The 24604-nt window shown below is 50.2% G+C and overlaps 1 protein-coding gene across 4 annotated transcripts in view; it reads left to right on the top strand.

The window, feature by feature from the left end:
• COL24A1 (collagen type XXIV alpha 1 chain) overlaps nucleotides 1-24604 on the top strand; it is a 767149-nt gene that overhangs the window by 524310 nt on the left and 218235 nt on the right. For all 4 annotated transcript variants that reach the window (XR_010186531.1, XM_063938932.1, XM_063938934.1 and 1 more), the window contains exons 38-40: nucleotides 430-483; nucleotides 19163-19270; nucleotides 19527-19580. Coding sequence is in view for 3 of the 4 variants with exons in the window: in XM_063938932.1 (XP_063795002.1) it covers nucleotides 430-483; nucleotides 19163-19270; nucleotides 19527-19580 (216 nt within the window). In the remaining variant the exon portion in view is untranslated. The remainder of the gene's footprint in view (nucleotides 1-429; nucleotides 484-19162; nucleotides 19271-19526; nucleotides 19581-24604) is intronic.

Genomic DNA, 24604 nt, shown 5'->3' on the forward strand with positions numbered 1-24604 from the left:
GCTCACACTGCCTCTCTGTGTTCCTCTGTCCACGTGTATCTGTCCCCCTCGGCGGCTCACACTGCCTCTCTGTGTTCCTCTGTCCACGTGTATCTGTCCCCCTCGGCGGCTCACACTGCCTCTCTGTGTTCCTCTGTCCACGTGTGTCTGTCCCCCCCGGCGGCTCACACTGCCTCTCTGTGTTCCCCTGTCCACGTGTGTCTGCCCCCCCCCCACCGGCGGCTCACACTGCTTCTCTGTGTCTATGTACCCTGTCCACGTGTGTCTCTCCCCTTCCCCCCCTTCCCCCGGCGGCTCACACTGCCTCTCTGTGTGTCTGTCCCCCCCCCCCCCCCTCCCCCGGCGGCTCACACTGCCTATCTGTGTGTGTCCCTAATTATTCCCCACCTTTCATTTTAAGTAATTACTGTTCTCTCACTGAATATGCAGGGGCCCGAGGGCAAACAAGGAACACATGGTCCAAGGGGGCGGCCGGGCAAAAAGGTGACTTTGTTTTTCTCTGTTTACACTGTAATGTATGGAAATTTGTCACTTTAATAACAAGTAAATCAAATATTCATACAAGAACGAGTGGGAGGAAACCAGATTACCCAGAGTAAACCCCCCAACCCCCTCCGAGAGGACATATAATCTCATCACAGCTCAAGCCTTGGAAATCAAACCCAGGATCTCAGTACTGTGAAGCTGTAATGCTAACCACTACACCAGCCGCGCTCCCAAGTATAGTGCTGGTGCAGATGCACAGTGTTGAAATTAAGCAGCACAAACCAAGTGTGCGGACGGACGGCAGTCACAGCGCACATCCCTGCATGTCGGTGCACATACGCCCAATTTCTGTCCACACATGTGATACGGAGGTCACGGCGAGTGTTTATGACACAATAAACCACAAAATAATAATTACTGCACCTTCCATAGTAGAGCGTATGGGGTGCCTAAAAAATATACAAGTGTATGCTGAAAAAGAACTTCACAATGATGTGACATAGAGTGAGTGTGGCTTAGATGTGACATAGAGTGAGTGTGGCTTAGATGTGACATAGAGTGAGTGCGGCTTAGATGTGACATAGAGTGAGTGTGGCTTAGAGGGGACATAGAGTGAGTGTGGCTTAGGTGTGACATGACAGTGACACAGAGGGAGTGAGTGTGGCTTAGGTGTGACATGACGTGAGTGTGGCACTCGGGTACAGTCTGCTCCTCCATTCATTCGTTGCTGAGAGTGAGCGTTGGACAGTTTGGTGGAAGGTCACAGTCGCCGTCCTCTTCCTCAGTCTCTGCTGGTTGTGTAAGTAATGATCAGTACTTTCTATTCCTCCTGTGGTAGCCGAGGAGTCTGTCTTGTATCCTAATTACATCAGTTGTTTCTCTTACGTCCTAGAGGATGCTGGGTTCAACATTAGTACCATGGGGTATAGACAGGTCTCCTGGGAGCCATGGGCACTTTAAGAGTTTAATAGTGTGGGCATGCTCCTTCCTCTATGCCCTTCCTACCAGACTCAGTTTAGAAAATGTGCCCGGAGGAGCCGGTCACAGCTAGAGGAGCTCCTAGGAATTATTTTAGTTTTGTTGTTTTTAAAGAGTTTAGGCGCAGGGCGGCTGCGGGCAACAGCCTCCCTACTTCGTGGGACTAAGGGGGGGAGTAGTGTCCAACCCAAGAGGTTAATGGCCACTATCTTCGCTGACAGGACACTGAGCTCCTGAGGGGGGTGATCGCAAGCCTCCGAGGCGACCGCTCACTCCAGCAGCATGTCGCCACCCCGTAAAAGAGCCAGAAGACGCCGAGTGGTGAGTAGGACACCGGCGAGCCGACAAGCGGGGAGCCGGTGAGAATGGCGGCATAAGGGCGGGCTCAGAGGCACACTGTGAGGGGCGCCCTGGGCCAGCGCAAACACCCTTACACTGGTCACTTTATCTATCAGGGACTCTGTCTACTGCCAGCAATGTATTACCTCAGGCCAGTATAATCTTCTAAAGTGCGGGAAGACGCGCCATTACATGGGGCGGAGCTTCTCCTCAGAGCGGATCCAGCACTCACCAGCACCATTTTCTCCCTGCAGTGCCGCTGACAGGGAGCGCTGACCCTCTACATAATTCCAGCTATCCTGTGCGATACCAGGGGGTTATAGAAGGAGGGGGGGGGGGGGGTTTAGAGTGTTTCTTAATCACATAACAACTGTGTAGTCTATTTAGGTTACTCAGTCAGCGCCAGGCTTTTATTCTATAACTGCCTACTGTCCAAAATTCTATATTGCCATGGCCATATCTTCTCCAGAGGAATCCATTCCATGTACTCAGGAATGTAACATAATGTCTCAGCCTGCCGATTCCGAACCATTGTGGGTGGCTTCAATTCAGGGAATGATATCCCAGATTTCATCTAGGATAACTCATAATGAGACTGAAAAACAGGTTTTGAGGAAATCTGTAGAGGTTTTGTCATATTCTGTTCCCAATACCTCCTTAAGATTCCCTGGTATATGCCCACAAAAAGATAATGCAAGTCGACACTGATACCGACTCTGATACGGGAGAAGGTGATGGGATATGTTGGGGGGGGGGGAGGCATCCCTTGCTAAGGGGGTGCAGCTCATGATTGAGGCCATTAGGGACGTTTTACACATTGCTGACAAAGTATGTGAGCAGGTCGAGGAGGCTTACCTTACATACAATAAGAAATCCTCCCTGACCTTCCCTCCGTCTAAAGAATTAAACGCACTGTTTGAAAAATCCTGGGAAAACCCGGAAAAAAAAATTCCAGGTCTTAAAAAGGGTTCTTATTGCTTTTCCTTTCCCTGAAGAGGATAGGAAAAAGTGGGAAAAACCCCCTATAGTAGATGCTTCAGTATCTAGATTGTCTAAAAGGGTGGTTTTACCTGTCCCTGGGTCTACCGCTTTGAAAGAGCCGGCAGACCGCAAGAGTGAGACTACGCTCAAATCCATATACACTGCTTCAGGCGTGGCACTAAGGCCCACTATCGCTTGTGCATGGATTTCTAAAGCCATAGTAAAGTGGTCAGGCACGCTACTAGAGGATTTAGATACTATGGATAGAAGTGACATTGAAATGTTTTTACGGCACATACAGGATTCTGTAGGTTTCATGGTGGAGGCCATGAAGGACCTTGGTCATCTAAATGCACGGACGTCTTCCATGGCTGTCTTGGCACACAGGGGACTCTGGCTGCGCCAATGGTCTGCGGATGCGGAATCCAGGAAGAGTGTGGAGAACCAACCCTTCACAGGTCAGGCTCTATTTGGGGAAGCTCTGGATGCGTGGATCTCCACGGCAACTGCGGGTAAGTCAACCTTTCTTCCCTCAGCCACTCCGACTCTGAAAAGATCCTTTTCTACGTCTACAATGCAGTCCTTTCGGACCGCAAAGGTTAAAATGTCAAGTCCCCTTCCACCTTCTTCAGAGGTGGTCGGGGAAAATCCAGAAAACCTGCACCACCAGGTTCCCATGAACAGAAGCTGGGTTCTGTTTCCTCAAAATCCTCAGCATGATGGTGGACCTCCCAGCCTGGAGATCGGGCAGGTGGGAGCATGTCTACGAAATTTCAGTCAAGTCTGGGTATCCTCAGGCCTGGACCCTTGGGTACAAGATATTGTATCCCAGGGGTACAGACTGGAGTTTCAAGAACTCCCACCTCACAGATTTTTCAGATCAGGCTTACCAGCTTTGCTGACAGAAAGGGCTATCCTACAGGAAGCCATTCAAAGTTGGTAGGGCAAATGTCATTGTTCTAGTTCCACCTCATCTGGAAAACAAGGTTTATTACTCAAACCTATTTGTAGTGCCGAAACCGGACGGTTCGGTCAGATCAATATTGAATCTCAAATCGTTAAATCCATATTTGAGGGAATTCAAGTTCAAGATGGAATCTCTGAGAGCGGTGATCGTCCAGGGAGAGATTGTTGCAGTCCATTGCTCTCACAACTCGACTGCTCAGGGATCATGGTTGGATCCTGAATCTTCCGAAGTCACATTTGGAGCCGACAAGGAGATTGTCTTTCTTAGGGATGATCCTCGACACAGAAGTGCAGAGGGTATTTCTACTGGTGGAGAAAGCGTTGGTGATACAAACAATGGTCCGGGATGTCTTGAAGCCTGCCCGGGTATCGGTTCATCAGTGCATTCGTCTTCTGGGGAAGATGGTTGCCTTGTACGAGGCTCTACAGTACGGAAGATTTCATGCACGGTCCTTCCAACTGGATCTCCTGGACAAGTGGTCGGGATCTCACCTGCACATGCACCAGAGGATACGTCTGTCGCCGAAAGCCAGGATTTCACTCCTATGGTGGCTGCTGATGCCTCACCTTCTCGAGGGCCGCAGGTTCGGGATTCAGAACTGGATCCTTCTAACCACGGATGTAAGTCTCAGAGGTTGGGGCGCAGTCACCCAAGGGGAAAACTTCCAAGGAAGGTGGTCTAGACCACCTTCCTTGGAATCTTTCCGATAAACATTCTGGAACTAAGAGCTGTGTACAACGGCCATCTACAAGCGGAACATCTTCTGCAAGATCAGGCCATTCAGGTGCAGTCGGACAATGTAACGACGGTGGCCTACATAAACCGACAAGGCAGAACGAAGAGCAGAGCTGCAATGTCAGAGGTAACAAGAATCATCCTCTGGGCGGAAAAACACGCGGTGGCGCTGTCTGCAATCTTCATTCCGGGAGTGGACAACTGGAAAGTGGACTTCCTCAGCAGACATGGTCTCCATCCAGGAGAGTGGGGACTCCACACAGAGGTGTTCGCAGAAGTGACAAGTCTTTGGGGCGTACCTCAAATAGACATGATGGCCTCCCGCCTCAACAAGAAGCGTCACAGGTACTGTTCCAGGTCGAGAGACCCACAGGCAGTGGCGGTGGACGTACTGGTAACTCCGTGAATCTTCCAGTCAGTGTATGTGTTCCCTCCACTTCCACTCATCCCAAGGATTCTCAAACTCATAAAAAGAACAAGCGTTCAGGCGATCCTCATCGCCCAGGACTGGCCACGGCGAGCTTGGTACGCGGCTCTTCTGGACTTACTGCTGGAGGATCCGAGGCCTCTTCCTCTTCGAGAGGACCTTCTGCAACAGGGGCCGTTTGCTTATCAAGTCTTACCACGGCTATGTTTGATGGCATGGAGGTTGAACGCCAGATCTTAGCTTGGAAAGGCATTCCAAACAAAGTTTCTCTAACGTCCTAGTGGATGCTGGGGACTCCGTCAGGACCATGGGGAATAGCGGCTCCGCAGGAGACAGGGCACAAAAGCAAGCTTTTAGGATCACATGGTGTGTACTGGCTCCTCCCCCTATGACCCTCCTCCAAGCCTCAGTTAGGTTTTTGTGCCCGTCCGAGCAGGGTGCAATCTAGGTGGCTCTCTTAAAGAGTTGCTTAGAAAAAGTTTTTAGGTTCTTTATTTTCAGTGAGTCCTGCTGGCAACAGGCTCACTGCATCGAGGGACTTAGGGGAGAGAAGTGAACTCACCTGCGTGCAGGATGGATTGGCTTCTTAGGCTACTGGACACCATTAGCTCCAGAGGGAGTCGGAACACAGGTCTCGCCCTGGGGTTCGTCCCGGAGCCGCGCCGCCGACCCCCCTTGCAGATGCTGAAGATTGAAGAGGTCCGGAACCAGGCGGCAGAAGACTTTCAGTCTTCATCAGGTAGCGCACAGCACTGCAGCTGTGCGCCATTGTTGTCAGCACACTTCACACAGCGGTCACGGAGGGTGCAGGGCGCGGGGGGGGGGGCGCCCTGGGCAGCAATGTATAATACCTGTATGGCGAAAAATACATCACATATAGCCCTTGAGGCTATATGGATGTATTTAACCCCTGCCAGATATCACAAACTCCGGAGAAGAAGCCCGCCGAAAAGGGGGCGGGGCCTATTCTCCTCAGCACACAGCGCCATTTTCCCTCACAGAAATGCTGGTGGGAAGGCTCCCATGCTCTCCCCTGCACTGCACTACAGAAACAGGGTTAAAACAGAGAGGGGGGGCACTGATTTGGCGATATGAATATATATTAAATGCTATAAGGGAGGAACACTTATATAAAGGTTGTCCCTATATAATTATAGCGTTTTGGTGTGTGCTGGCAAACTCTCCCTCTGTCTCCCCAAAGGGCTAGTGGGTCCTGTCCTCTATCAGAGCATTCCCTATGTGTGTGCTGTATGTCGGTACGTGTGTGTCGACATGTATGAGGAAAATGTTGGTGAGGAGGCGGAGCAAATTGCCTGTAATGGTGATGTCACTCTCTAGGGAGTCGACACCGGAATGGATGGCTTATTTATGGAATTACGTGATAATGTCAACACGCTGCAAGCCGGTTGACGACATGAGACGGCCGGCGAACAAATTAGTACCTGCCCAGGCGTCTCAAACACTGTCAGGGGCTGTAAAACGCCCATTTACCTCAGTCGGTCGACACAGACCCAGACACGGACACTGATTTCAGTGTCGACGGTGAAGAAACAAACGTATTTTCCTTTAGGGCCACACGTTAAGGGCAATGAAGGAGGTGTTACATATTTCTGATACTACAAGTACCACAAAAAAGGGTATTATGTGGGATGTGAAAAAACTACCTGTAGTTTTTCCTGAATCAGATAAATTAAATGAAGTGTGTGATGATGCGTGGGTTTCCCCCGATAAAAAATTATTGGCGGTATACCCTTTCCCGCCAGAAGTTAGGGCGCGTTGGGAAACACCCCTTAGGGTGGATAAGGCGCTCACATGCTTATCAGAACAAGTGGCGGTACCATCTACAGATAGGGCCGTACTTAAGGAGCCAGCTGATAGGAGGCTGGAAAATATCCTAAAAAGTATACACACACATGCTGGTGTTATACTGCGACCAGCGATCGCCTCAGCCTGGATGTGCAGAGCTGAGGTGGCTTGGTCGGATTCCCTGACTAAAAATATTGATACCCTTGACAGGGACAGTATTTTATTGACTATAGAGCATTTAAAGGATGCATTTCTATATATGCGAGATGCGCAGAGGGATATTTGCACTCTGGCATCAAGAGTAAATGCGATGTCCATATCTGCAAGAAGATGTTTATGGACACGACAGTGGTCAGGTGATGCAGATTCCAAACGGCACAAAGATGTATTGCCGTATAAAGGGGAGGAGTTATTTGGGGTCGGTCCATGGGACCTGGTGGTCACGGCAACTGCTGGAAAATCCACCGTTTTTTACCCTAAGTCACATCTCTGCAGAAAAAGACACCGTCTTTTCAGCCTCAGTCCTTTCGTCCCTATAAGAGTCATATCTGCCCAGGGATAGAGGAAAGGGAAGAAGACTGCAGCAGGCAGCCCATTCCCAGGAACAGAAGCCCTCCAACGCTTCTACCAAGTTCTCAGCATGACGCTGGGACCGTACAGGACCCCTGGATCCTACAAGTAGTATCCAAGGGGTACAGATTGGAATGTCGAGACGTTTCCCCCTCGCAGGTTCCTGTAGTCTGCTGTACCAATGTCTCCCTCCGACAGGGAGGCAGTATTGAAAACAATTCACAAGCTGTATTCCCAGCAGGTGATAATCAAAGTACCCCTCCTACAACAAGGAAAGGGGTATTATTCCACACTATATGGTGGTACTGAAGCCAGAAGGCTAGGTGAGACCTATTCTAAATCTGAAATATTTGAACACTTACAAAAGTTCAAATCCAGATGGAGTCACTCAGAGCAGTGATAGCGAACCGGGAAGAAGGGGACTATATGGTGTCCCGGGACATCAGGGATGCTTACCTCCATGTCCCAAAAAAAAAATAAAAAAAAAATTTGCCTTTCTCACAGAGGGTACCTCAGGTTCGTGGTACAGAACTGTCACTATCAGTTTCAGACGATGCCGTTGGATTGTCCAAGGCACCCCGGGTCCTTACCAAGGTAATGACCGAAATGAGGATTCGTCTTCAAAGAAAATGGACGACTTCCTGATAAGAACAAGGTCCAGAGAACAGTTGGAGGTCGGAGTAGCACTATCTCAAGTAGTTCTACGACAACACGGGTGGATTCTAAATATTCCAAAACCGCAGTTGTTCCGACGACACGTCTGCTGGTCCTAGGGATGATTCTGGACACAGTCCAGAAAAAGGTGTTTCTCCCAGAGGAGAAAGCCAGGGAGTTATCCGAGCTAATCGGGATCCTCCTAAAACCAGGAAAAGTGTCAGTGCATCATTGCACAAGAGTCCTGGTAAAAATGGTGGCTTATTACGAAGCGATTCCATTCGGCAGATTTCACGCAAGAACTCTTCAGTGGGATCTGCTGGACAAATGGTCCGGATCGCATCTTCAGATGCATCAGCGGATAACCCTATATCCAAGGACAAGGGTGTCTCTCCTGTGGTGATTACAGAGTGCTCATCTTCTAGAGGGCCGCAGATTCGGCATTCAGGATTGGGTGCTGGTGACCACGGAGGCCAGCCTGAGAGGCTGGAGAGCAGTCACACAGGGAAAAAATTTCCAGGGAGTGTGATCACGTCTGGAGAATTCTCTCCACATAAATATACTGGAGCTAAGAGCAAATTTATAATGCTCTAAACTTAGCAAGACCTCTGCTTCAAGGTCAGCCGGTATTGATCCAGTGGGATAACATCACGGCAGTCGCCCACGTAAACAGAAAGGGCGGCACAAGAAGCAGGAGGGCAGTGGCAAAACTGCAAGGATTTTTCGCTAGGCGGAAAATCATGTGATAGCACTGTCAGCAGTGTTCATTCCGGGAGTGGACGACTGGGAAGCAGACTGTCACAACTGAGGGCCTGAGCTGACGGGAGGCAGCCTCAGTTGTAGGGGCTGAGATGTACCGGAACCTGGGAGGTTGTATCAGACCCCTGGACATGTAAGTAACATGAATAATAACTGCCCGAAGGCGTGACCACGACAACTTAGATAAAAGTCAATGATGTTTATTATGACAACTCCGCATCACAGCAGCAATAAAAGAAAACGTAAAAGTCAGCAAAGAATAAATACAGTTCCTGAGTACTACAGCATGGCAGGAGCCACAGGGCACTGGTAGTGTGAGATAGTTCTTATGATCTTCTAGATGGAAAGTCCTTACCAGGCCCGGCTGTAGCAATGGAGATAACCCAGGATTATACCAGCTGGTGTTCCAGGAAGAGCTGGGTTGCTGAAGGTAAAACAGCTGCTGTGGATACTGGCTGGAACCAGACTGTTGTTAGCACGGAGTGGATACTGGCTGGAACCAGTTAAATAATAAATGAACTTTGGGAGCGATGAAATGTGAACTGAAATGTAGAACTTGAGAGCGGAGAAATAATAATTCCGGTGGAGAGTGGTAAAGTGTAGAAAGGACACCGGCCCTTTAAGGGAAGCTGTACTCTGCTGGAAGCTGAGGCTGGAAGCAGGTAGTGTTGTAGCTGGAAACAGATGAATCCACAATGGATTGGAGAGTCAGGCTACACCGCAGGTGGAATGCTGGTGCGGGTCTCTATGGTGGAAGTCTTGAGACAGGAGCTGGAACCTGGAAGACAATCATAGAAGAGAGACAAACAGGAACTAGGTTTGACAACCAAAGCACTGACGTCTTCCTTGCTCAGGTACAGCTTACTTATACCTGCAGCAAGGAAGGGGTTGGCTAGGCAATTATGCAAATCAACAACACAGACAGCAGATTGGTGGAAATGATCAGATGACAGAATCCAAGATGGCTGCGCCCATGCAGACACTTGGAGGGAAGTTTGGTTTGTAATCCATGTGGTCTGGGAAACAGTAATGGCGGCGCCGGCCACCGGAGACAGGAGACGCCAGGCTGATAGATGCACATTTAACCACGCGGGCACAGCGGAGGCCGCGGCTGATGAAAAGACCACTCTGTATGTGGAAACTCAGGAACAGCGGAATCCGGTCCTGGAACGCTGAGCCCGCCTTAGGAGGCATCTGAAGGGTAAGTAATGGCGTCCAGATACCCGGATCGTGACAGCACCCCCCCTTTAGGAGTGGCCCCAGGACACTTCTTAGGCTTTAAAGGAAACTTTGCATGGAAATTTCGGACCAAGGCAGGAGCATGGACGTCAGAGGCATTGGTCCAAGAGCGTTCTTCAGGACCATAGCCCTTCCAGTCAATGAGATACTGAAGTTGACCGTAACGGTGACGTGAGTCCAGGATCTTGGCCACTTCATACTCAACGCCTCGTTGAGTTTGGACTTTCGGAGTTGGTGGAAGTGAGGAATGAAACCGATTCAAGATTAGCGGTTTCAACAGGGAAACATGGAATGTCCTGGGTATTTTTAAGAAGGGAGGTAACTGGAGTCTGTAAGCAACAGGATTGATGACTTGATCAATTTTGAAAGGACCGATGTAGCGAGGTGCAAACTTCATACTGGGAACTCTTAACCTCAAATTCTTCGTGGATAACCATACCCGATCACCCACCTTGAGAGCAGGAACTGCTCGACGCTTCTTATCCGCAAACTTCTTGTACCTGAACGATGCCTTGAGCAGAGCTGATCGTACGCTCTTCCAGATATTGGCAAACTGATGCAAGGTGATATCCACTGCGGGAACAGAAGTTGCTGGAAGAGGTTGGAACTCAGGGACTTTAGGGTGGAATCCAAAGTTGGTGAAGAATGGTGTTGAAGAAGATGAAGAATGATACTGGTTGTTATGACAGAACTCGGCCCAGGGAAGTAATTGAACCCAGTCATCTTGAGAGGAGGACACATAGATGCGGAGGAAGGCCTCCAAGTCCTGATTCACCCTCTCAGTTTGACCATTGGTCTGAGGATGGTAAGCCGTGGAAAACTTTAACTTGACTTGGAGGACTTGACATAAACTTCGCCAGAATTTGGCTGTGAATTGAACTCCTCGATCTGAGATAATTTCTTCTGGAAGACCGTGGAGTCGGAAGATCTCTTGTATGAATACTTGAGCCAACTTGGAAGCTGACGGAAGACCGGTGAGAGGAATGAAGTGTGCCATCTTGGTGAACCGGTCAACTACCACCCAGATGGTATTGAACTTGTTGCACATGGGCAAATCTGTAATAAAATCCATCGACAAATGGGTCCATGGTCGACGGGGAACAGATAGTGGAACCAGTTGCCCCGCAGGCGACTGGCGGGATACTTTATGTTGAGCACACTTTGGGCAAGATGCAATAAACTCCAAAACGTCCTTTTTCAGAGTTGGCCACCAATAGGACCTAGAGATAAACTCCAGGGTTTTTTGGATACCTGTATGTCCGGCAAAACGGGAAGCATGGGCCCAATGCATGAGCTTCTTCCTTAGTGTCGGCTTCACAAAACTTTTCCCTGATGGGGGCGTAGAGTCCATCCCTACCGTGGAGAATGCCAACGGATTTATAATAGGATGCTTGTCTGAAGACTCTGACTCATTTTCTTGCTCCCATGAGCGGGAAAGGGCATCGGCCTTGCGATTCTGAGAGCCCGGACAGAACTGGAGTTTAAAGTCGAACCTGGAAAAGAAAAGTGCCCATCTGGCCTGACGAGGGTTGAGACATTGTGCGCCTTTTAGATATAGAAGGTTCTTGTGGTCTGTAAGGATGGTGATTGAATGAGAAGCTCCCTCCAACAGATATCTCCACTCCTCTAGAGCGAGCTTGATGGCTAGCAACTCCTGGTCGCCAATGGCATAGTTGCGCTCCGCTGGGGAGAACTTCCGTGAGAAGAAACTGCAAGGATGTAAATGACCATCTTTAGCCCTCTGAGATAACACCGCTCCTACTCCAACGGAGGAGGCATCCACCTCTAAGATGAAAGGAGAGTCGATGTCAGGCTGTTTCAGGACAGGTGCAGAGATGAACCTCTGTTTTAAAAGATGAAAAGCTTGCATGGCTTCTTCAGACCACTTGGACGGGTTAGCACCCTTCTTGGTGAAAGCAGTAATAGGCGCCACAATGGTGGAAAAGTCTCGTATAAACTTTCGGTAATAATTGGCGAACCCTAAGAACCTCTGGACCCCTTTGAGGGTTAAGGGTACCGGCCAATTCTGGATTGCTTGTAGTTTCTCAGGATCCATCTCTAGTCCGGAACCGGACACAATGTACCCTAGAAACGGAATGGACTTGACTTCAAAGACGCATTTCTCTAATTTGCAGTAGAGATGATTGACACGGAGACGGGACAGAACCTCCTTTACCCAGAAACGATGTTCCTCTAAATCGTTGGCAAAAATGAGGATATCATCTAGATAGACCACGGCATGACGGTATAGAATGTCTCTGAAGATCTCATTGACGAAATGCTGGAAGACAGCTGGAGCATTGCTCAATCCGAAGGGCATGACGAGGTACTCATAATGTCCGTCACGGGTGTTAAATGCGGTCTTCCACTCGTCACCCTCACGGATCCGGATGAGATTGTATGCACCTCTCAGGTCCAGCTTTGTAAAGATGGTAGCTCCGCTAACTCTGTCAAAGAGCTCAGTAATCAGGGGTAAAGGATAGCGGTTCTTGATGGTAATGTCGTTCAAACCTCTGTAGTCGATGCACGGCCGCAGACCACCATCTTTCTTCTTTACAAAAAAGAAGCCTGCGCCGGCTGGAGAAGAAGAAGGTCGAATGAACCCCTTTGCTAGGTTCTCTTTAATGTATTCCTCCATAGAATGTGTCTCGGGGAGAGACAACGGATAAGTTCGGCCTCGAGGTGGAACCTTCCCTGGAACGAGATCAATCGGGCAGTCCCATTCTCTATGAGGAGGAAGGATATCAGCAGAAGCTTTACTGAACACATCCGTGAAATCTTGATATGGAGGAGGTGGAACATCAGACGACCTGGGGGAGGAAGAACAGACAGGCAACACTTTAAACAAACATGTTTTAGTACAGGAGGAACCCCATGCCAGGATTTGCGTAGTCGTCCAATCAATTGTAGGATTGTGAAGACGGAGCCATGGAAGGCCCAGGACCACAGGATGTGTGGCTCTTGGAATCACTAAAAATGAAATAAGTTCGGAATGAAGAACTCCCACTCTCAGACGAACTGGTAGAGTCCTTAGAGAAATAACTGTATCAAAAATTTTACTGCCATCCACAGCAGTTAAGGAAAAGGACGAAGGAAGTCTCTCGGTGGGTAGGGACCACCGTTTAACATAGGCTTCAGTAATAAAGTTCCCAGCTGCTCCGGAATCCAGGAGGGCAATGACGTTCTGATAACGTTGAGCAACTTGAAGCGAGACTGGGAGGTTACAATCTTGAGGAGATGGAGAGGAGATCATTACTCCTAGCCGGCCCTCTCCTTGGCGAGCTAGGATTTGGAGTTTCCCGGACGTTTGGGACAGGCATTAATGGTGTGAGACGGAGCTGCACAATACAGACAGAGAAACTCGGAGAGACGTCTTCGGCGCTCAGCAGGAGTTAAACGGGAACGACCAATTTGCATGGGTTCATCTGTAGTTGGTGACAGTTGGCGAGGAGGAGGAGTAGAAGATTTTGGAGCAGATGATCTTCCACGCTCAGTTGCTCTCTCTCTGAAACGCAAGTCAACTTTCGTACAAAGTGAGATTAGCTCATCTAACTTGGAGGGTAAGTCTCTGGTAGCTAACTCATCTTTAATACGCTCGGATAAACCATGCCAGAATGCAGCATACAGGGCCTCGTCGTTCCATGCCAGTTCGGATGCCAGGATCTGGAACTGTATAAGATATTGTCCTACAGTACGTGATTCCTGGCGTAAACGGAGAATCTCAGACGAAGCTGAAGTTACCCGGCCTGGCTCGTCGAAGATGCGCCTGAATGTTGACACAAATGCAGTGTAAGAAGATAGCAGGGTGTCGGACCTCTCCCATAACGGTGATGCCCAATCAAGGGCTGAGCCACTGAGAAGAGAAATAATGTAGGCAATTTTTGTACGGTCACTGGGAAAATTGCCAGGTTGTAGCTCAAACTGAATCTCACACTGGTTGAGAAATCCCCTGCAGAATCTTGGAGATCCGTCAAATTTTGCTGGCGTTGGAAGATGAAGACGTGGAGCAGAAATGGGTAAGGTGGGTGGGGTTATAGCTGGAGTCACTGTGGTTGACGCACCAGACGCGCCTGATCCACGGAGAGTTGTCTGAATCCCATCCAGCCGAGTAGAGAGATCCTGGAGACAGCGGATGATGTGGCCCTGTGCAGCCTCCTGATGTTCTAGTCGGGCTGCCAGTTCTTGCATCGGCCTGGCCGCTTGATCCTGGTCTCCGGCTGGATTCATTAGGTCAGTGCTTACTGTCACAACTGAGGGCCTGAGCTGACGGGAGGCAGCCTCAGTTGTAGGGGCTGAGATGTACCGGAACCTGGGAGGTTGTATCAGACCCCTGGACATGTAAGTAACATGAATAATAACTGCCCGAAGGCGTGACCACGACAACTTAGATAAAAGTCAATGATGTTTATTATGACAACTCCGCATCACAGCAGCAATAAAAGAAAACGTAAAAGTCAGCAAAGAATAAATACAGTTCCTGAGTACTACAGCATGGCAGGAGCCACAGGGCACTGGTAGTGTGAGATAGTTCTTATGATCTTCTAGATGGAAAGTCCTTACCAGGCCCGGCTGTAGCAATGGAGATAACCCAGGATTATACCAGCTGGTGTTCCAGGAAGAGCTGGGTTGCTGAAGGTAAAACAGCTGCTGTGGATACTGGCTGGAACCAGACTGTTGTTAGCACGGAGTGGATACTGGCTGGAACCAGTTAAATAATAAATGAACTTTGGGAGCGATGAAATGTGAACTGAAATGTAGAACTTGAGAGCGGAGAAATAATAATTCCGGTGGAGAGTGGTAAAGTGTAGAAAGGACACCGGCCCTTTAAGGGAAGCTGTACTCTGCTGGAAGCTGAGGCTGGAAGCAGGTAGTGTTGTAGCTGGAAACAGATGAATCCACAATGGATTGGAGAGTCAGGCTACACCGCAGGTGGAATGCTGGTGCGGGTCTCTATGGTGGAAGTCTTGAGACAGGAGCTGGAACCTGGAAGACAATCATAGAAGAGAGACAAACAGGAACTAGGTTTGACAACCAAAGCACTGACGTCTTCCTTGCTCAGGTACAGCTTACTTATACCTGCAGCAAGGAAGGGGTTGGCTAGGCAATTATGCAAATCAACAACACAGACAGCAGATTGGTGGAAATGATCAGATGACAGAATCCAAGATGGCTGCGCCCATGCAGACACTTGGAGGGAAGTTTGGTTTGTAATCCATGTGGTCTGGGAAACAGTAATGGCGGCGCCGGCCACCGGAGACAGGAGACGCCAGGCTGATAGATGCACATTTAACCACGCGGGCACAGCGGAGGCCGCGGCTGATGAAAAGACCACTCTGTATGTGGAAACTCAGGAACAGCGGAATCCGGTCCTGGAACGCTGAGCCCGCCTTAGGAGGCATCTGAAGGGTAAGTAATGGCGTCCAGATACCCGGATCGTGACACAGACTTCCTCAGCAGGCACGACCTCCACCCGGGAGAGTGGGAACTTCATCGGGAAGTTTTCCGCATGATTGTGAACCGTTGGGAAAGACCAAAGGTGGACATGATGGCATCCCGCCCGAACAAAAAACGGGACAGGTATTGCGCCAGGTCACGAGACCTTCAGGCGATAGCTGTGGATGTCCTGGTAACACCGCGGGTGTAACAGTCGGTGTATGTGTTCCCTCCTCTGCTTCTCATAACCAAGGTATTGAGAATTATAAGACGTAGAGGAGTAAGAACTATACTCGTGGCTCCGAATTGGCCAAGAGGGACTTGGTACCCCGAATTTCAAGAGATGCTCACAGAGGACTAATGGCCTCGGGAGCTAAGAAGGGACTTGCTTCAGCAAGTACCATGTCTGTTCCAAGACTTACCGCGGCTGCGTTTGACGGCATGGCGGTTGAACGCCGGATCCTAAGGGAAAAGGCATTCCGGAAGAGGTCATACCTACCCTGGTCAAAGCCAGGAAGGAGGTGACCGCACAACGTTATCACCACATGTGGTGAAAATATGTTGCGTGGGTGAGGCCAGGAAGGCCCCACGAAGAAATTTCAACTAGGTCGATTTCTGCACTTCCTGCAAACAGGAGTGTCTATGAGCCTCAAATTGGGGTCCATTAAGGTTCAAGTTTCGGCCCTGTAGATTTTCTTCCAGAAAAAATTGGCTTCAGTTCCTGAAGTCCAGACATTTGTCAAGGGAGTATTGCATATACAGCCCCTTTTGTGCCTCCAGTGGCACCGTGGGATCTCAACGTAGTGTTGGGATTCCTCAAATCATATTGGTTTGAACCGCTCAAATCTGTGGATTTGAAATATCTCACATGGAAAGTGACCATGCTGTTGGCCCTGGCCTCGGCCAGGCGAGTGTTAGAATTGGCGGCTTTGTCTTACAAAAGCCCATATTTGATTTTCCATTCGGACAGGGCAGAACTGCGGACTCGTCCCCAGTTTCTTCCTAAGGTGGTGTCAGCGTTTCACCTGAAACAACCTATTGTGGTGCCTGCGGCTACTAGGGACTTGGAGGACTCCAAGTTGCTAGACGTTGTCAGGGCCCTGAAAATATATATATATATATATATATATATATATATATATATATAATTCCAGGACGGCTGGAGTCAGAAAGTCTGACTTGCTGTTTATATTGTATGCACCCAAAAAGCTGGGTGCTCCTGCTTCTAAGCAGACTATTGCTCGTTGGATTTGTAGTACAATTCAGCTTGCACATTCTGTGGCAGGCCTGCCACAGCCAAAATCTGTAAATGCCCATTCCACAAGGAAGGTGGGCTCATCTTGGGCGGCTGCCCGAGGGATCTCGGCTTTACAACTTTGCCGAGCAGCTACGTGGTCAGGGGGGAACACGTTTGTAAAATTCTACAAATTTGATACCCTGGCTGAGGAGGACCTGGAGTTCTCTCATTCGGTGCTGCAGAGTCATCCGCACTCTCCCGCCCGTTTGGGAGCTTTGGTATAATCCCCATGGTCCTGACGGAGTCCCCAGCATCCACTAGGACGTTAGAGAAAATAAGATTTTACTTACCGATAAATCTATTTCTCATAGTCCGTAGTGGATGCTGGGCGCCCATCCCAAGTGCGGATTGTCTGCATTACTTGTACATAGTTATTGTTACAAAAATCGGGTTATTATTGTTGTGAGCCATTTTTTTTTAGAGGCTACTTCTTTGTTATCATACTGTTAACTGGGTTCAGATCACAAGTTGTACGGTGTGATTGGTGTGGCTGGTATGAGTCTTACCCGGGATTCAAGATCCTTCCTTATTGTGTACGCTCGTCCGGGCACAGTACCTAACTGAGGCTTGGAGGAGGGTCATAGGGGGAGGAGCCAGTACACACCATGTGATCCTAAAAGCTTGCTTTTGTGCCCTGTCTCCTGCGGAGCCGCTATTCCCCATGGTCCTGACGGAGTCCCCAGCATCCACTACGGACTATGAGAAATAGATTTATCGGTAAGTAAAATCTTATTTATTCCTACCCTGATACAGGCTAGGAAAGGAGTAACGTCTAAACATTACCATCACATTTGGAAAAAGTATGTGTCTTGGTGTGAATCCAAGAAGTTTCCTACGGTGGAGTTTAAACTTGGGCGGTTTCTCCTCTTCATGCAAGCAGGTGTGGATGTGGGCCTATGTTTGGGCTCCATATAAGTCCAGATTTCGGCCATGTCCATTTTCTTTCAGAAACAATTGGCTTCCCTCCCTGAGGTTCAGACTTTCTTGAATGGGGTCCTGCACATCCAGCCTCCCTTTGTGCCTCCTACGGCACCTTGGGATCTTAACGTGGTGTTGCAGTTCCTGCAATCGGATTGGTTCAAGCCTTTACAGGAGGTGGACGTCAAGTTTCTTATGTGGAAGACTGTCACACTGTTGGCATTGGTATCTGCTTGACGTGTGTCAGAATTGGGGGCATTGTCCTACAAGAGCCCCTACTTGATTTTTCCTGAAGATAGAGCTGAGCTCAGGACGCGTCAGCAATTTCTTCCGAAGGTTGTGTCGGCTTTTCATATCAACCAACCTATTGTGGTGCCAGTGGCTTCTGACTCCTCGATTACTTCAAATCCTTGGATGTTGTGAAGGCTCTGAAGATATATGTGAAGAGAACTTCTTGTCACAGAAAGTCAGACTCTCTGTTTGTCCTTTATGATCCCAACAAGGTTGGGTGTCCTGCTTCTAAGCAGACGATTTCTCGCTGGATCAGGTTTACTATCCAGCATGTTTATTCTACGGTAGGATTGCTGTGTCCAAAATCTGTTAAGGCCCACTCTACTCGTAAGGTGGGTTCTTCCTGGGCAGCTGCCCGGGGTGTCTCGGCTTTACAACTTTGCCGAGCGGCTACTTGGTCGAGGTCAAACACGTTTTCTAAGTTCTACAAGTTCGATACTTTGGCCTCTGAGGACCTTCAGTTTGGTCAATCAGTTCTGCAGGAGCCTCTGCGCTCTCCCTCCCGTACTGGGAGCTTTGGTACATCCCCATGGTAATAATGTGGACCCCAGCATCCTCTAGGACGTAAGAGAAAATAGGATTTTAATTACCTACCGGTAAATCCTTTTCTCGTAGTCCACAGAGGATGCGCTTCGTTTTCTTGCATTTGTTACTTGGTTAAGTATTGTTGTTCAGCTGTTGCTGATTTGTTCAAGCAGGTTTGCTTGATTTGCCTTGTATGTGTGAGCTGGTGTGAATCTCACCACTATCTGTGTAATTCCTTCTCTCAAAGTTGTCCGCCTCCTCGGGCACAGTTTCTAGACTGAGTCTGGTAGGATGGGCATAGAGGGAGGAGCCAGCCCACACACGCAAACTCTTAAAGTGCCCGTGGCTTCCAAGGGACCCGTCTATATGCCATGGTACTAATGTGGACCCCAGCATCCTCTACGGACTACGAGAAAAGGATTTACCGGTAGGTAATTAAAATCCTATTTTCTCATCTCCTAATCCCTTCATCTCCTTCCAGATCCTTCATGTCAGTGTAATCGGTGCTGTACTCCTGTAATGATACAGTACTGGTGTGACACTGGGTTTGTGTGACAGCATCTGAGGTTGTGTATGATAGTATAATGTATTTGGGGGGTGTATGGTCTGGAATCTCCCCTGCGCCGGATTACTGCGAATGCGGATGGTCCATCATTTACATGTAGCCGGCAGGAGGCGCCGGGCGCAGAACCCTGAATTTGTTCATAACTTTTTTTCACCCTTAAAATTGCCGTCACTGTGTTCCTGTTCCCCACAGGGAGAGAAGGGGCAGATGGGGTCAGCCGGAGAAATCGGTAGCATTGGTGACCGAGGACTACAAGCCGAATCAGGTCCTAAAGGATCGCGTGGGACCCGGGGGCCACCGGTGGGTACATGTGTAATCGGGTGTAACAGGGTAACTGCGTGCAGATCACAGGCATGTAATTACCATGTAGCAGCATTCTTCCCTGTAATTCCAGGAGGCGTGCGAGGGGCAATCTCACCACAGAATCACACAGGCAAATGTCTTATTTACTGCACCCGGGATAAATAACGCGCCTTTCATCATATCAGGAGCACGCCAGCGCAGGAAGCGTCACGCCACTGCCATTTATAACTGGGCTTTGTTTGTCTTCTGACAGGGGCATCTAGGAGCCATGGGAGCCGCTGGAGAACCTGGGATTCCGGGATACGGGGTACGGAGATTACACACAACTCTCGTTAACTCTCTTATAATTGGTGCCGCAGTCATTATGGTTCCGTATTCTAATTGGCGAGATGTTTCCTTCCAGTGATAATGTAGGAATACTATTGTCATTATTGTCTCTGGAAATGTGGCTACACGTGTGTATAGCTACACGTGTGTCCTCTTACACCTGTCTATCTCGCTGCAAATTACATTGGGGGTGATTCAGACCTAATCGCTGCGATCAGCGATTAACTGCGTATACACCGCAATGCGCATGTGCGTCGGCAAACAACAACAGTCATCGCCGGAGAGCGACAGGCTGGTGCGAAAATTTTAACCACAAAGCCGTTCACATGCTGAGTGACAGGAAGAGGGCGTTTGTGGATGGTAACTGACTGTTTTCTAGGAGTGTCAGGGAAAACGCAGGCGTTCGCAAGCGTTATCTGGGCGGGTGTGTGACGTCGGCTCCGGCCCCGATCAGCCTGATTATATCGCACTGTAGGAGTAAGTCCTGGGCTGCGCACAGACTGGAAAAATCATTCACTGGTGAGTGAGGTGCGGATGGATTTGCAGCGTCCGCTGACGGAGGGATGTTTTTAGCAGCTCAGCATACACATGCGATCGCACACTTGCACGGTGAATGTACACTCCCCCTTGTGCGGCGACTATCTGATCGCAGGACTACAATTTTAGCAGCCCAGCAATCAGGTCTGAATTACGCCCTTTGTCCCCCATCACTCACCCTAATGACCCATCATGCAATTGGAAGTTTCAGTTAGCTTAATTGGACCAATAATTACATGTCGTCATTGTGGTCAAAAATAGCATCAAATTACCCCAAAATCAACCTTATCATTATATTATGGACACCAAATTTAATTGGAAAATATATTTTTTTTATCATTAATTTACAACTGGCCTCAAACTATCCCCAAATATCTCCTTTTATGTTTTTATGTTTTTCATTTTATTTGTTTTATATCTTTTTTTTTTTTTTTTACTTTCAAACTATAAATCCACAAAGTGGCCATTTGTCACCTTTTAGAACCTCTCGTGCTTTCCTGCTGACCACTGACAGCCACTGTCTGGCCCTCCTATCTCAGCTGTTACTTTCCTCCTGACCACTGACAGCCCCTGTCTGGCCCTCCTATCTCAGCTGTTACTTTCCTCCTGACCACTGACAGCCCCTGTCTGGCCCGGCTATCTCAGCTGTTACTTTCCTGCTGACCACTGACAGCCCCTGTCTGGCCCTCCTATCTCAGCTGTTACTTTCCTCCTGACCACTGACAGCCCCTGTCTGGCCCTCCTATCTCAGCTGTTACTCTCCTCCTGACCACTGACAGCCCCTGTCTGGCCCGGCAATCTCAGCTGTTACTTTCCTGCTGACCACTGACAGCCCCTGTCTGGCCCGGCTATCTCAGCTGTTACTTTCCTCCTGACCACTGACAGCCCCTGTCTGGCCCTCCTATCTCAGCTGTTACTTTCCTGCTGACCACTGACAGCCCCTGTCTGGCCCGGCTATCTCAGCTGTTACTTTCCTGCTGACCACTGACAGCCCCTGTCTGGCCCTCCTATCTCAGCTGTTACTTTCCTCCTGACCACTGACAGCCCCTGTCTGGCCCTCCTATCTCAGCTGTTACTTTCCTCCTGCCCACTGACAGCCCCTGTCTGGCCCTCCTATCTCAGCTGTTACTTTCCTGCTGACAACTGACAGCCCCTGTCTGGCCCTCCTATCTCAGCTGTTACTTTCCTCCTGACCACTGACAGCCCCTGTCTGGCCCTCCTATCTCAGCTGTTACTTTCCTGCTGACCACTGACGGCCCCTGTCTGGCCCTCCTATCTCAGCTGTTACTTTCCTGCTGACCACTGACAGCCCCTGTCTGGCCCTCCTATCTCAGCTGTTACTTTCCTCCTGACCACTGACAGCCCCTGTCTGGCCCTCCTATCTCAGCTGTTACTTTCCTCCTGACCACTGACAGCCCCTGTCTGGCCCGGCTATCTCAGCTGTTACTTTCCTGCTGACCACTGACAGCCCCTGTCTGGCCCTCCTATCTCAGCTGTTACTTTCCTCCTGACCACTGACAGCCCCTGTCTGGCCCGGCTATCTCAGCTGTTACTTTCCTGCTGACCACTGACAGCCCCTGTCTGGCCCTCCTATCTCAGCTGTTACTTTCCTCCTGACCACTGACAGCCCCTGTCTGGCCCTCCTATCTCAGCTGTTACTTTCCTGCTGACCACTGACGGCCCCTGTCTGGCCCTCCTATCTCAGCTGTTACTTTCCTGCTGACCACTGACGGCCCCTGTCTGGCCCTCCTATCTCAGCTGTTACTTTCCTCCTGACCACTGACAGCCCCTGTCTGGCCCTCCTATCTCAGCTGTTACTTTCCTCCTGACCACTGACAGCCCCTGTCTGGCCCGGCTATCTCAGCTGTTACTTTCCTGCTGACCACTGACAGCCCCTGTCTGGCCCTCCTATCTCAGCTGTTACTTTCCTCCTGACCACTGACAGCCCCTGTCTGGCCCGGCTATCTCAGCTGTTACTTTCCTGCTGACCACTGACAGCCCCTGTCTGGCCCTCCTATCTCAGCTGTTACTTTCCTCCTGACCACTGACAGCCCCTGTCTGGCCCTCCTATCTCAGCTGTTACTCTCCTCCTGACCACTGACAGCCCCTGTCTGGCCCGGCAATCTCAGCTGTTACTTTCCTGCTGACCACTGACAGCCCCTGTCTGGCCCGGCTATCTCAGCTGTTACTTTCCTCCTGACCACTGACAGCCCCTGTCTGGCCCTCCTATCTCAGCTGTTACTTTCCTGCTGACCACTGACAGCCCCTGTCTGGCCCGGCTATCTCAGTTGTTTCTTTCCTGCTGACCACTGACAGCCCCTGTCTGGCCCTCCTATCTCAGCTGTTACTTTCCTCCTGACCACTGACAGCCCCTGTCTGGCCCTCCTATCTCAGCTGTTACTTTCCTCCTGCCCACTGACAGCCCCTGTCTGGCCCTCCTATCTCAGCTGTTACTTTCCTCCTGACCACTGACAGCCCCTGTCTGGCCCTCCTATCTCAGCTGTTACTTTCCTCCTGCCCACTGACAGCCCCTGTCTGGCCCTCCTATCTCAGCTGTTACTTTCCTGCTGACAACTGACAGCCCCTGTCTGGCCCTCCTATCTCAGCTGTTACTTTCCTGCTGACAACTGACAGCCCCTGTCTGGCCCTCCTATCTCAGCTGTTACTTTCCTCCTGACCACTGACAGCCCCTGTCTGGCCCTCCTATCTCAGCTGTTACTTTCCTCCTGACCACTGACAGCCCCTGTCTGGCCCTCCTATCTCAGCTGTTACTTTCCTGCTGACCACTGACGGCCCCTGTCTGACCCTCCTATCTCAGCTGTTACTTTCCTGCTGACCACTGACGGCCCCTGTCTGGCCCGGCTATCTCAGCTGTTACTTTACTGCTGACCACTGACGGCCCCTGTCTGGCCCTCCTATCTCAGCTGTTACTTTCCTGCTGACCACTGACGGCCCCTGTCTGGCCCTGCTATCTCAGCTGTTACTTTCCTCCTGACCACTGACAGCCCCTGTCTGGCACGGCTATCTCAGCTGTTACTTTCCTGCTGACCACTGACAGCCCCTGTCTGGCCCTCCTATCTCAGCTGTTACTTTCCTGCTGACCACTGACAGCCCCTGTCTGGCACGGCTATCTCAGCTGTTACTTTCCTGCTGACCACTGACAGCCCCTGTCTGGCCCGGCTATCTCAGCTGTTACTTTCCTGCTGACCACTGACAGCCCCTGTCTGGCCCGGCTATCTCAGCTGTAACTTTCCTGCTGACCACTGACAGCCCCTGTCTGGCCCGGCTATCTCAGTTGTTACTTTCCTCCTGACCACTGACAGCCGCTGTCTGGCTCGGCTATCTCAGCTGTTACTTTCCTGCTGACCACTGACAGCCCCTGTCTGGCCCGGCTATCTCAGCTGTTACTTTCCTGCTGACCACTGACAGCCCCTGTCTGGCCCGGCTATCTCAGCTGTAACTTTCCTGCTGACCACTGACAGCCCCTGTCTGGCCCTCCTATCTCAGCTGTTACTTTCCTCCTGACCACTGACAGCCCCTGTCTGGCCCTCCTATCTCAGCTGTTACTTTCCTGCTGACCACTGACAGCCCGTCTGGCCCGGCTATCTCAGCTGTTACTTTCCTCCTGACCACTGACAGCCCCTGTCTGGCCCGGCTATCTCAGCTGTTACTTTCCTCCTGACCACTGACAGCCCCTGTCTGGCCCTGCTATCTCAGCTGTTACTTTCCTCCTGACCACTGACAGCCCCTGTCTGGCCCTCCTATCTCAGCTGTTACTTTCCTGCTGACCACTGACAGCCCCTGTCTGGCCCTCCTATCTCAGCTGTTACTTTCCTCCTGACCACTGACAGCCCCTGTCTGGCCCTCCTATCTCAGCTGTTACTTTCCTGCTGACCACTGACAGCCCGTCTGGCCCGGCTATCTCAGCTGTTACTTTCCTCCTGACCACTGACAGCCCCTGTCTGGCCCGGCTATCTCAGCTGTTACTTTCCTCCTGACCACTGACAGCCCCTGTCTGGCCCTGCTATCTCAGCTGTTACTTTCCTCCTGACCACTGACAGCCCCTGTCTGGCCCGTCTATCTCAGCTGTTACTTTCCTGCTGACCACTGACAGCCCCTGTCTGGCCCGGCTATCTCAGCTGTTACTTTCCTCCTGATAAAGCTAAATATTTATCTTACTTAAAACCCTTTAAGAGGTCTAAGAACACAGTACGCTATTTACGTATGGTATACCGTAAGGGCACGCACGTTGCGTAACAATCGCTTAGCCGTAGTCGAGACGCTCGAGCGTCACGTTCGCTTACGGCCAAGGGATCACAGACAGGCACGATATAGGCTGCCAACTAGATAAAGCCAAATATTTATCCTATTTAACACACTATACCGAGGTTAAGAAACACTGTACGCAACCGGCGCACGAGGTACCGTAAGGGTACGCTCTTAGCGTAGCGGACGCTGTATCGGGAG

The sequence above is a fragment of the Pseudophryne corroboree genome, chromosome 9 (genome assembly GCF_028390025.1).
Source record: "Pseudophryne corroboree isolate aPseCor3 chromosome 9, aPseCor3.hap2, whole genome shotgun sequence".
In the NCBI taxonomy this organism is placed as follows: domain Eukaryota; kingdom Metazoa; phylum Chordata; class Amphibia; order Anura; family Myobatrachidae; genus Pseudophryne; species Pseudophryne corroboree.